The sequence below is a fragment of the Lutjanus erythropterus genome, chromosome 19 (assembly GCF_056507025.1).
Source record: "Lutjanus erythropterus isolate fLutEry1 chromosome 19, fLutEry1.hap2, whole genome shotgun sequence".
Classification (NCBI taxonomy): Eukaryota; Metazoa; Chordata; class Actinopteri; order Lutjaniformes; family Lutjanidae; genus Lutjanus; species Lutjanus erythropterus.
In genome coordinates this window covers 1,548,816-1,562,521 of record NC_139335.1, presented here as the reverse complement: position 1 = coordinate 1,562,521, position 13,706 = coordinate 1,548,816, and the positions used below count along the sequence as shown (strand labels likewise).

General features: G+C 40.9%; 1 protein-coding gene across 1 annotated transcript; it reads left to right on the top strand.

Annotated features, from left to right (window-relative positions):
- Positions 1 to 121: 121 nt before the first annotated feature.
- Positions 122 to 10,604, top strand: ubtf (upstream binding transcription factor). Its single transcript, XM_084743639.1, has 21 exons — positions 122 to 1,326; positions 3,688 to 3,746; positions 5,006 to 5,178; positions 5,277 to 5,360; positions 5,836 to 5,991; positions 6,088 to 6,152; positions 6,260 to 6,386; positions 6,482 to 6,592; positions 6,690 to 6,823; positions 6,921 to 7,062; positions 7,706 to 7,747; positions 7,872 to 7,982; positions 8,132 to 8,287; positions 8,487 to 8,633; positions 8,920 to 9,030; positions 9,118 to 9,206; positions 9,304 to 9,493; positions 9,581 to 9,628; positions 9,733 to 9,786; positions 10,237 to 10,356; positions 10,449 to 10,604. Exons 2-21 carry the CDS (start codon positions 3,710 to 3,712, stop codon positions 10,581 to 10,583), a joined length of 2,232 nt encoding a protein of 743 aa, XP_084599765.1. The 5' UTR covers positions 122 to 1,326; positions 3,688 to 3,709; the 3' UTR covers positions 10,584 to 10,604.
- The last annotated feature ends 3,102 nt before the right edge of the window (positions 10,605 to 13,706 follow it).

Below are 13,706 nucleotides of genomic sequence, written 5' to 3'. Positions count from 1 at the left end.
TTTGCTCTTACTTTATTTAAATCAGGTGTGATTAAATAAAAATGAAGCATTACAGAACAGATTGAAGGGGTTCAATCACACAAATTCTATTCTATTCTATATAAATTCTAAATTCAACACATCAAAATATGTGATACAGACGACGAGACACTGTTAAAAAAATAATAAATAACACAATATTATATGAATAATCATAAAAATAACTGCGGAAAAGATGCATAATGAAATTGTGGCATAACCCAACCCTTTTCAAAACTCAGCTCATTGTTATGAAATGTGTTTTTTACTGTTACAGATCTGATTTATTTCATCAGAGCGGTGTCTATTCATTTAGACTTAGGAGTGGTCAGACATAGTGGAACAGTGAGATTCAAAAAAAGAAAAAATGAGGCGAAAATATTAAATATCAAATATACAAACTTTGGAAAAAAGATGAAAATAAGTAAAATATAATCTGCAATCATCTCTGATGTGAGTTGAGTTTTAAAATTGCTTTGGATTCACTCCCAAGTTAAGGACATTACATATTAGTATTAACTTCATTATGTCTTTATGTGTATTTGAACATTTGAACTTATCACTGCTCTTGTTTTGTGAGAACAAGATTTCCGACAGCAAGAGAACGCAGCACAGTTTAACAAGGCTGAGTGCCTGAAAGTCATTTGTTTTCCTTGAATCGGACTGACTGGATTGGACGGCCGGGGGTTCCGCCCACAAACACACAAGGTGGAGTTGAAAAGAAAAAAACATGCTGGGCCAAAATGAAGCTGTCAAACAGCCTCTTACAATTTGCTAAAAGAGGAATCGAGCAAAGTGAAAATACACCGAGGCTGCTTTGAAGACCAGTTTTAGGTGGTTCTCTCTAAAGTGGGGGATCTGGCGTTGATAAGTGAAAATGATAAAGTTTTGAAAAATTCTTATGTTAATATATTAAGTTATTGGAGTATGTGAAATAAGATGGTTGCACTTAAATTTGATAACTGCACAACTTTCCGATGAAACTTTAAGCTATTCGTAGTGCAAACTTCGGCTGGAGATCTGTCAGGGTCGGCCGACGGGAAGTTAAAATAATCGCCTCGGTTGCGTTCAGAAACAACGGGTGCGAGGTCGGAAAAAATGTGGATGTCTCGGCGTGGCGAAATGGTTGGATGGAGAGAGAGGAGCTGCTGCGCGTTGAGTGGAGGGAGACGGCGAGTGAGATGGAGGCGGGGGGGAAGGACCATCTCTGCGGGGACTGGAGCCCAGGACCGACGGCGCAGTGCTGGCTATCGTTCAACCCTCCCCTTCTTCCTCCACAACGACACCGAGGCTCACGCCGAGAGACAGGTAAGCCAACAGCACAGGCGCTCGGTTTCATAATACGGCGAAACTGAACGATAAACAAGCTCGAATAACCTTCTAAATCCTGCAAAAAACATCTTTAATGTTTGCTTTTATTTCCTTATAAAGCGCCTCGGTCGGTAGCCTCTTTGTAGTAGCGAAACAAACCAACCGCTGTGGCAGCGCACAGACGAGGTCGGCCATAGCCGAATTTCTTGTCCTCTACAGCGGGGAAAAACTAGATGTAAGACCCGGAGGTAAACGGGGTATTTGCTCAAAATTTCACCAAGCGAATCGTTTATGCTAATTCCTTTGATCGAAACTCGACTATTCGCGCTGAAACCAGGGCATTTGCGTGGGGGAATTAACGGTGGTTTCCGCGCCGAGACCTCCATGCGGCTGTTGGCGGAACAGCCAGCCGCCTCTCTCGGTTAGCCATCAGGGATCTCGGTTTAATATCTCACCGTGCAGAGACTCGCCCTCTCTCTCCCCCTCTCTCTCTCACTGTACTAGCCCAGAACCACCGACGACCGAGCTCGGAGAACCCGCCTTCTTCATCTCGCTTATGCGCTTTTGGACCGAGGGAAGGCAGTCTGCAACGCCCTGGCTTTAGTTTTAAGCTCCGTTTTTCTGTGTTTGCAGTGCGCCATTGGACCTTGTCACGGTAGGTTTCCTTGTAGAGCAGAGCTGAAGCATGGCGGACCTGGAGCTGTTTGTCGCGCCAGTGAAGCTGCTCTGCCTGCCTCGGATGTTGTTAACATGTTTCCTTTGAGCTGTGAACCATTAAGATACGGTTTAACCGCGCGCGATACTGTAGTCGAAAATGAACTCTTTTCGTAAAGTCAGATCGAGACTGTAACTGTAACATATTTTCCATTTTCTTCTTTCTTCCTGCGCCTCCGCGAGTCCTTCCAACCCACCACCATGTACTAATGTATCCCGGACACTTTTTACAATTTCTTAAAATTCGGTTTTCCCCAAACTCGAAGAAGTCTATCGTTTATGTATCAATGTCGCTAAAATTATAGTTTCAAATAATTCGTTGTAAACAGCAACGTTAAGTCGAAGTCTACCCTCTGTGAAACGGTAAATTCCAATTAAATGCAGGCTTAAAGTTTTGTATTAGCTAACCGTTAACGTCGTTTAAATGTATAGTGATAAATATTAGCGAAAAGTCCCGTTTTAATTTTTCATTTGTCGTGCCAAGTTGCCCTTGGCAATGTAATGCTTCAGCTACCAATTTTTATCATCCATATGTTGTAACATAACATCTATTAAAACGAGATTTGAGATATATTTAATGCAAAACGGTTCCCGAGGTACGTTATGGCAGTTTTTTTTTAGTTCCCTGTATGATAATAATGGTGGTTTTAATGAAGCTGGGTCACACCGTGGACACCACAGTGAGTTGGGGCCACCAAGGACACGATGAACAACGAGCAGCCGCCATCATTGGAGCACAGCTCGGCTACGCCTCGCTGAAGAATGCACTGGGTTTTGCTCTTAAATCGCACCATTTGACTCCAAAAACCTAAATAAAGCGATCTTTAAACACCCTTTGACATACATTTATTAACTGCGTGTGAATGTTGCATCGATTTCGTCGCTCCAGCCTCAGTAAACATCTGAAGAGAAGATTATAGGGTTGCTTGGCGGAGCTAGATCCGCGTCCATCGGTGATGAGGCGCCTCTGCCGAGTGGCGCATTTGGCTGCAGTACTTCCAAGCCACCATTCCCCCTCGTCGGAGACCGAAAGCAGATCCCCCGTCCGTGGTCAGCTGGTCGCCTACAGCTGCCTGTCCGTCCACGTCCATTCGCTTCCTTCTTCCGTGTATCCACCCCAACCTCCGTTCCGACAGAAAATCCTCCATTACCGAGCAGACCGAGCGAGAAAATGGTCGCTCCCGTGCGTCCACGATACTTTAGTCGTGGAATAAGGACAGTACTAATACGCCAAATTCCGGTTGGCGAAATTTGCTCGACGGAGACTCCTGTTGTCGTAGCTAGTTGTGCTAGTTGAAGCCCTCCGCAGTGTTATTTGAGATTTGAAGCCGTCACAAGCAATAGCCTATGTCTCACCATGTAGCGTAAACGTTTAAGGGGCGGTGTAATGAACATAAACCATTATGTCGAGGCAAATTTAAATCCCACGACGTGAAAACAGCCGAGTTTTACTTTTTATATCACAAATAAAACACTTTTATGAGAAATCACCGTCGATCGTATGAATAATTTGAACATTAAAACAACATTTTCATTACACTACCGTAGTTTAAAATCGCAACTGTTTTTGGTTGTAGGAGCGAGTATGAAGTTTTTTTTTCTTTATTAAAGTTAATGATAACGTGATTTTTGTTGCTTTTGTAGATTCAAGACAGAACACCCACCAATGAATGGAGAAATGGAGGCAACGACCCAAGTCCAAGGTGGGATTTTATAACATTTAGATTGTTTATAAACAACTTCACAGTGATATCTGTCATTTTTATTAGTGATGCATTATATGGTGTTAAAGAAAAAAACAGAAATTACAATGTATTTCATGATTATTATTATTATACCACAGTGTTAATTTTCACTGAAAATATCACGATGATATGACATTTGTTGGGATCTTTAGAAGGGTTGCAAATTGCAAGTTCTTTCTTTAATCAATTATTTGTTAAATTAACAATCAATCAATCATACTTAGAAAATCTTTTAAAATTATGCATTTACCAAACAAAACCAAATGTATTTTTCCCTCAATCAGAGTTTTATTTCCAGCGTTACATACACCCTCAGAAATCTAGCTGCTGACTAGAACCATATAGGGTTCTTCAGCTTGGATTTTGGTTCCTGTTAGAACTTTTTGTAAAAGTTCACTTGGAAATCATTCAAAGAGTTTGACAGAATCTAACTTAAAGGGTTATAGAACCGTCTGTGAAAGGTTTCAGCTAGAACCCTTTCTTTGGGTGCAGTGGTTCTACCTAGAATCCAGAACCTTTCTACCTTTCTAAGGGTGCAAAGAAGAATCCAACCAGGGGGTTCTACAGAGAACTCTTTTACATTTCCATGTTTTTAATCTACAACACCCAGGGGGTTCTACTAAGAACCTTTTTATATTATGGTACAAAGAACCCTTGATTAATGAGTTCTTCAAGGATTTCAACAATCCTTGAAGAACTCTTTCTTCTATAAAAGGTTCTTAAAGGAATGCACAGTCTTTCAAAGAACCCCTTTGGAACCCTTATTTCTAGGGTTCTAGTTTAGCCTAAGAAACATTTAAAGAGCTACAAAATTCAGATGTTTATTGATTAGATTTGACATGATTGATTGAATTCATAACAGCTGATTAATTGATCAGTGATTATCACCCTTAATCTATACCTAATATGTTTTCTTACATTCTTTTTCTTGTCACATATTTTTCTTTCTTATCATAAAGTTGCAGCTTCTGCAATTCTGATATTGCACTTGGACATATTGCGATTTGAGTGATATTTTATTCATGTATTGTGCAGCCCTGTTTTTTATGAATACACAGATGCCTGTAGAAATTACTGACACATGAGATTAAGTACAAATACATTCACAATCTCAAAAATCACTACATACATTATTTTATACATAAAAGGATACTGTACCCGGCTTTGTAACTTAGCAGACAGTTGTAAGTGTTGTTGTTTTTTTTGTGTTATGACAGTGTGGGCACAGGATGACCTATTAAAACTGCTGGAGGCCATGAAGGTGGCCCTGCCTCAGAAAGACCTGACTAAATACAAAACATCAGAGTCCCACCTCGACTGGCAGAAGGTGGCCTTCAATTCCTACACGGCAGAGATGTGTAAGCAGAAGTGGCAGGAGGTCTCAAAAGAGGTGAGACTTTTTTTTTTTTTAAAGTAATGTTCACATTAATTTTTCTTTATAGTTTGTTTTGCACTCAATTAAATGTCTTTTGTTTGCCGTATGCACAGATTCGTAAATTTCGGACCCTGACGGAGCTGATAGTTGATGCCCAAGACTACATCAAAAACCCTTATAAGGGCAAGAAAATAAAGGTGAGATTATCGGTCCCTCCAGGATTTCACGGTCCTTGCTGCCTAAAATGTCTGATCTCACAGCAGCTTTTCAAGGAAACTGCAAGGATGCGAGGAGAAATTGTAGGACCAAATGAAAATAGCAAAAGAAAGCAGCATTTTCTTTTCTATAATTCAGTCCCTCCAGGAAGTTGTGATCACAACAATTCACGTAGTTCAACCAGTCCCTGTGAATTTTGTTCACCTTCAGCCATCGTTGCTTCCATTCAGTTCCACCAATCACAGCAGTTCCCTGCACTAACATCATATATGTACGTCTCAATGAACTGTGCACTTCTTCATTTACAAATAAAGCAGATTTTTTAAATAATTTCTGTAATTCTGAGCCTTTTTGGTGAGGTCAGAATAGAAAAAATCTATACATCACGCAACTAATGAAAATCTGTCCATCTGAGTTTGGCTCAAGTCTTTTTCGCTTCTTCTCCATGGCGCGCAGAAACACCCAGATTTCCCCAAGAAGCCCCTGACTCCATACTTCCGCTTCTTCATGGAAAAGAGGGCCAAGTACGCAAAGTTGCACCCAGAGATGAGCAACCTAGACCTCACTAAGATCCTCTCCAAGAAGTACAGGGAGCTGCCGGACAAGAAGAAGGTCAGTTGGAAACAGATGCAACCACTAACGCGTTTGACATTTGAAGGATGCGGTACAGTTTCTAACAGAAATATTGCTTTGTTTTCATGTCTGCAGAAAAAATATGTTGACGACTTCTTAAGAGACAAAGAATCATTTGTGCAAAGCATGATGAAGTTCAGGTGAGATTACAGCGTTCACAATTAATTATTATTAACACTGCAGCATATTTAAGGATGATAATCATGATAATTGTGCTTAAATGTTGGTTTGTGATGTGTAAATCCAGGGAAGAGCACCCAGACCTTGTGGAGAGCATGACTAAGAAAGGTTCAAATGTACCAGAGAAGCCCAAGACACCCCAACAGCTGTGGTACAACCATGAAAAGAAGGCCTTCCTCAAGACACACCCAGATGTAAGTTCAGGGAATCTTCAGTAATACAAAATGCAACTTTCCTCAGCTGTAATTGAGTTACAGCACAGGTGTTAATTTTCTTTATTTGACACCAGGCGACCACCAAAGACATTAAGGAAAGTCTTGGCAAACAGTGGACGCAGCTGTCTGACAAGAAGAGGCTCAAATGGATCACCAAGTCTCTGGAGCAGAGGAAACAGTACGAGGTGAGACTGCTGAGCCTGCTGCAGTGGAAGTATGAAGAGCAACGCTGGCGTACCTTCCGTCTTTCTTCACTGTGAATTTTTGTTTGTATTATTCCAGGAGACAATGCGGGAGTACATCCAGCAGCACCCAGAGTTAAACATGACCCAAGACGATATCGTAAAGTCCACACTGACCAAGGCTGAAAGGCACCTGAAGGACAAATCTGACGGCCGACCCGACAAACCTCCTCCGTGAGTCCCAGCTGCAAATACCTCAAAAACACACCGCCAGACCGACACGTGCCGGATGCTGGAGTTACTTATATGTATTTTGTGCACATGCTTTTAGGAACGGTTACTCGATGTTCTGCGCGGAGTTGATGTCGAACATGAAGGACGTACCGAGCACAGAGCGTATGGTGATGTGTAGCCAGCGGTGGAAGCTGCTGAAGCAGGGTGAGAAGGACAGCTACCAGAAACGCTGTGAACAGGTGAGTTCAGAATCAGCACAGCACACAATTTAAAAAGGTGCTGGGAATCTTCAAATCCTGTTGAGCAATGCTTGGACTTTGGGTAAAGTTTTGCTTGTTTATAGCACAATAACACGTGATTTAAAGTGATGAAGAAATGATGTAAGGCCTAATCATTTTGAACACATAAATATGTAGGATCAAGGATTTTTATTGTCATTTTCACTGTGCATTTACATACACAAGAGAATGAAATTTCATTTCTCGATCAGTGACTGCAGTGCAATAGAAACATCAGTAAAATAGTAAACATCACAATAAAATATAAGCATTATAATAAACTAATAAATAGGAATAAAATCAGATAAAAACAGTCCATTCTCTCAAAGTGCATTCAGTCTTTTGACTTGACAGGTGCCTAGCTGTCAAGGGTGAGTGTGGGTGTGTATGAACTAGCTATTCAGCTTCCTGCTAGTCTTCCAGCTGATGCTGCTGTATCTCCTCCCTGATGTAATTTACCTCCGCTGCAAAGGTGCTGGAAAAGCTTGAAATTGTATCTTGAAAATACTTGAAAAGTGTTTGAATTTGACCCTGGAAAAGGGTAAGGACTGCTGCTGCAAAAAAAGTTTGTCTAAATATGTAATATTTCTTCTTTTTTTTTCAGAGGAAGAAGGAGTATGAAATTGAGATGAACAGATTCCTCAGTGTAAGTCTGTTTTTTTGTTTTGTGCATAGTTTGCATGTCACACCTGACGCTCTTCTCATCTGTGCTCTACTTTTTGCTGCAAGACTTTCTCATGTACATTTTCCTCTGCTGTGTGGATGTGTAGAGTCTGTCAGAGGAGGAGCAGCAGCGGGTTTTGTCTGAGGAGAAGATCGGTTTTAAGAGGGGCAGTGGAGCCAGCAGTCCTGCCTCCAAAAAGAAGAACTCAAAAGCAAAGGTCAGACCAAGTATACAGCTAAACTTCATTAAATCAGGTGCAGACTGTAGTGAGACTATAAGCGCCAGTTCCCTACATTTGATTCTTTGTATTATTTCTTAGATGCTGTAGTGTCCTTTTCTGACGTTTCCTCACTCTGTAACTTTTAGGCCAATCCAGAGAGACCCAAAAGGCCGATTTCAGCCATGTTCATCTTCTCTGAGGAGAAGCGTCCAAAGCTGCAGCAGGAACGTCCAGACCTGTCTGACAGCGAGCTCACCAGACTCCTGGCCCGCATGTGGAACGAGCTGCCAGATAAGAAGAAGGTAACCAGAATGGAATGGAGCTCATTTGGTCAATGGAAAAGCAAAAGCAATTGTTGTACTGTTTAACAAACTGAACTGGACTGATTGGTGGGAACATGTCTGAATATTATCCTGTATAAGAAATGTAAAGCCTGTAGAGTGCATGATGGGAGCCAGATCATACTGATGTGAATGGTTTTCTAATGATCTGGTCATTTAGGAGAAGTATAAACGCTTAGAGACGGTCCTGAAGGCAGAGTCGGAGAAAAAGGAGAAGGAGGATCGCAGTCGTCTGCCGGATCCGCCCAAGACTGCCCAGGAAATCTGGCAGCAGAGTGTCATAGGAGACTACCTGGCCAGATTTAAGGTATGCATGACTCCTCGTCTTAAGAAGAAAAACTGGTAGTTTGGTTTCAGCCAGTCAATAAACTAAAAAGGCAGAGGTAGATCACAGGTATCCATGCTCATGCATTTAATTTGGGTACAGTGTTTACTTTTTATCACAGTAGAATAAAAGGTTTCAATAATATGTGTATCTGAACTGCCCCTTTAATAGTATTGAGAAAAGAGTACAGCTGTCTATTCTGTACCTTTTAAAGAGCAGAAAAAGGGGCCTAAAATACTCACGTTAAATGTGAATCTGTGTTTTGCAGAGCGACCGGCCAAAAGCTCAGAAAGCGATGGAAGCGACCTGGAGCACCATGGAGAAAAAAGAGAAAATTATGTGGATCAAAAAGGCAGCAGAGGACCAGAAAAGATACGAGGTTAGTGGGAATTCACTGACGACACCCAGTAGAAACCCCACAGCTAACAAACAGAGAGCTAACAGTTGATTTAACTCCTGTCAACAGAGAGATCTGTGTGAGATGCGCTCACCTGCTGCTGCCATTGCCTCAGGGAAGAAGATGAAGTTTGAGGGTGAACCCAAGAAACCGCCATCGTAAGTTTGTCGCCTCCAACTTGTCTGTGCTGCCTTCTTTATGCGTGGACTCTACTGAAATGTTAACATTTTGGATTTTTGCTTTTTCGCTCACTAGAAACGGATATCAGAAGTTCTCTCAGGAGATGCTGTCAAACGGAGAGCTGAATCACCTCCCGATGAAAGAGCGGATGGCTGAGATCGGCAGCCGCTGGCAGAGGTTACCGCTGAAGGACAAGGACCGATACAAGAAGATCGCTGAGGAGAAGCAGAGGCAGTACAAAGTCCAGCTGGAGCAGTGGCTCGCTGTAAGAAGGGTTTGTTTGTTATATACGAGGGGCATTAATCAAGACGTCTTTGGCTCTTATCTAACACACACTCTTATCCTTCCACAGAGTCTGTCCTCACAAGAGAGAAACACTTACAAAGAATATAATTCACAAGTAAGTCACTGATTTCACTGTTCTGAAATTCTAGTGTTGCTCTGATGTTTTTAATCTTTCTAATATCTTACATTTAAAACTGTTTTACCTCTATGATGTTACAGAAAAGGAGATCTACGGCAAAACCAGGAGGCCCCAAGGCAAAGTCCAAGAAATCTGTAAGTGCTGACTCTTCTGATTCTGCTTTTTATTCTCTCATAATATAATAAGATTTTATTGATGCCAATACCATTATCGATTCTAGAGAGCCAGCTGTAGCAACAGTCCCATCTGTTGTCATCTAAAACAGATCGATTAGTGGAAAAATGATCTCCAGATTGAACTCTAGTTGAAAAATCAATTTTTCAATTGACAGGCTTGTGACAGAATTAATTAATCGATTTTCTTTATTTTCTGACATTTTATGAAGCAAACAGATCATTGCCAGATCAACATTTTTCACCAACAACAATCATGAATATAATGGACAGATTGATTTGATTTGATTTGGCGACCTTAAATAAAATCTCCTGTGACGCGTCTGTGGTTTGGGAACGACTGGTGTAGATGAATGAATGCCGTTATCGATTGAAGGAATTGATCAGATTAATCTGCCTCTCTCTCCACAGGACACGGAGGAGGAGGAGGAGGATGACGACGATGAAGATGATGATGATGATGAGCAGGAGAAGGCTTCCTCTGACGCGGACTCATCCAGCGAGGACGATGACGACGACGATGACGATGATGTGAGACCCGTCTTTCTTTGCCAGTACGCAGAGTTAACGACGAGACGTTGTTCGTACTAAATTTATTTTCTTTGTTGTTTGTTTGTTTGAAGAAGGATGAGGACGACGACGAAGACGAGGACGACGACGACGATGACGACGATGAGGCAGAAGACAAGGAGAACAAGTCGGAGGACAGCAGCAGCGAATCAAATTCGCAGGGCTCGTCGGACTCTGATTCAGACTGAAACGTGATGACGTCGCCGTCGCCGCCGCCGCCGCCGCGAGACGAACTGAGCAGCGCTGAGCTGAGCCAAGAGTCAAGGGAGCTCTGCCACTGTGCCAACCCTGCTCTCCTCCCACCACCAGGGGGAGCCCCGCCCCCCTGCATCGCCTCATCCACTTCACACTCACTCATTTTGTGTTGCTGCGTTGGTGATCTTCTCATGGAGGGACACTGCCCTTATGTCCAAAATCAGTTCCATTCCCTCCCCGGTGTGACGGTCACGTGACCGCTGACGTTTATGCCAAAAACAGCATCCCCACTGGTTTGGTGATGTCACGAACTTTTCTGCCGCTGGTTTCGATCTCGACTCACAGGTTCAGTGGTTTAAGGTCAGAGTTTTATTTTATTTTCCTGGTAATTAGTTGAAGACAGGTGGCTTCATGGAGCCAAAGAACATCGTCTGGTGGATCACTTTAGGGAGGGGGGTGGGGGGCGTGCAGGGTACTGAAAAATTGCACTCTTCAGAATGTTTCCATTATTGTTTTTTTTTTTTTTTTTTTTCCTCCAGAACATTGTCACGTTGTTTTCTATTCTCAATTTATGATGTAGATTTTATCCTTTGGTTCTTAAAGAGGTGGTATTTTTTCAGGAAAAAAAAAAATCAAGCCATTATGAATGTCTTTTTGTTGCTGGAAAATTTCATAAGATGTTACTCACCCGTGTTCTCATTTAAAGGATGACGGCGCACACAGAAAGTGTTCACCCGTCTCTTGGGAATTTTTCATGTTTTATTGTTGTACGGTGTTGAACCACAGTGGATGTCATGAGGCTGATAACACTGCAACACAGAACTGAAACTGACATTTAACTCTCAGTAAGTTTTCCTGTAATGTCACAAGAAAAACAAATCTCTACCGATTCATCTAAATTAAATGCATGATTTAAAAACCCAAAAAACTATAGACTGCAAGTTTTCACCCCCTTAAATATGTAGTAGAAACACCCTTTGGCAGCAGTTACATCCTTTTGTCTTACTTTCTTTTTGTGAATCTGCCCAACAATTTTTTTTATTGGATTAAAGTCTGACCTTGCTAATGCACTTCTCGCACCAATTTCCAAATGATTGACCCGACGTCAGTCTGCAGACTATTCTGTGCCTTGAAAATGTTCTTCTAAGTTGTTACTTTATCTTCTCAATGCATTTTTAACGAGAAAATTGACCAACTTAAAGAAACAGATGAATTTACTTCATCTGACTTGTGAGACCTCTGTCATCACATATATTTGTTTTATTTAAGGACTTAATTTAGATGAATTTGTTGAGATCTGTCCTCATGTTTAAATCCTGATTGCATCCACTTTTCTTCAGACTTGTGAAACAAACAAACAAACAAAAAAAAGTTTCCAAGAGAGGCGAAGACTTTCTGTCATCGCTGCAGGATCCGTCGCCATGTGTCTGTCCTTTATCAAACTTAACTGACATGTCTTGTAAACACAGATTCCTCAGTCTGGAACAATTCTGTCTGACACATAAGTTTGTTCTGGCCTGACAATAATAAACAGTGTTTTATTTGTGTGACCAGAGCAGTTTGTTATTGAAGGGAGAACGCTTGTTTTTCCCACATTTTAGAGCTCAATCTGACTCTGTTTTTTTTTTTGTTTGTTTGTTTTTTAAGAAAAATGTCACACAGTTGGTGTTTGTTTCTTCTCTGAACCGTTCTTTTACGTTTCATTTGCGGTTTATTTGAATTGTTAATAGGTTTTGTTTTAATTGTCGTGTTCTGATCCATCTGGAATCATTTTTTTGTGGATGTTGAACTTGAATGGTTTTCATCAGAAGTTCATTTTTGAAAATTTTTAATGGTATTGACTGCGATCCATGTGGATTTTAGTCCGATGCTTATCCCAAAAAAGTGTGCACTTAAACGTAAATCTGTCCCTCTGTGTGAGTTTGTGTGCATGCATGCACAGAACTGTGTATATATGAGGGTGTGAGTGTGTGTTTCTTGCTTTAATGTGTGCTGTTTTTACTGTTTTTGTTGCATACCATGATGTGACTGCAGCATGCATGTTTGTGCCTGTGTGGGGACATCTTACCAACACCATGAATGTAGATATTGTTAAATCTTTTCTCTTTTTTTTTCCTCCAAAGGTGTTTAGTAATTTTTCTGCTCATGTCATTGGTTACCTGAAAAAGGACCAATGACGAGACTTCCATGACTGTCATTTTGGGTCCACAGACAGATGAGAACATGGCAACTATTAATAATCTGTTAGTAATGGACTGATTTTGATCATTATGAATCTCATCCCTGTCTGAAACAAAACCAGCGTGGACTATTTAAATAATTTGGGGAGGGGGGAAGGAAAGTGATTGCTGATAATGATCGATTTGTAAAAAAAAAACAAAAAAAAAAGGGAGTTGCCAGAGGACTTGGGGTTAAAAAGAACTTGTAATTTTTCTGTAAATACTGTTTTTGTATCGAGTGCTTATTGTTTTGTTAGTGCTTTAAGTTTGCAAACCCTCATCTGTGACTTCTGAGGCCAGTGAGTTTTTCACTCACGGGGGAGAGTTTTTGGTTTAATTCACCTGTTTTAGTTGTTTCTTCTCTCCCTTCTGTTGGTTTATAGAGATATCTAAGACAGCAAAGCTTTACAAGTTTGTACTGCTGATCATTTGACAAAATTTGATGTTTTCTATAGCTGAGGGTGTTCTTATGTCCTTGTAGTTCAAGTCTTTGGGCAAATAAAAATTCTGATCTTTAACAGTTCAAAGTGTTCGTCGTAAACTCATGCAAGTATGTGTGGGAACAAATACACTGAGTGAACAAAACAAGACGTCAGATATCTGAGATGTAGGGCTGAGTGATTTTAAAGAGATATATCATTTTGATTATTTTTGACAGATATTGCAACTGTGAATTATTCTGGGAATTATTCTCCCTTTCCTTTTAAACATTAAGATGTTAATGATGTGATTTTTGCAGGGCTCTTTAACAAACAGATGTTTTCAGTGTGGCTGGTCTACATGACTCAGTCTGTCAGCTGCCTTCACAAAGAGTTCGTAATGATTCTGAACTTCTGAAATCTTGTCACCAACAAATACTGCTCATATTGTAATTTAAAAAAAAAAAAACAACTAAAA

Bases quoted from the DNA above. Each gene is read 5' to 3' on its own strand.
- ubtf (XM_084743639.1), top strand. From the start codon at position 3,710: ATGAATGGAGAAATGGAGGCAACGACCCAAGTCCAAG. The intron at 3,747-5,005 runs GTGGGATTTTAT...GTGTTATGACAG, and splicing joins GGCAACGACCCAAGTCCAAG to TGTGGGCACAGGATGACCTA. The intron at 6,824-6,920 runs GTGAGTCCCAGC...ACATGCTTTTAG, and splicing joins CGACCCGACAAACCTCCTCC to GAACGGTTACTCGATGTTCT.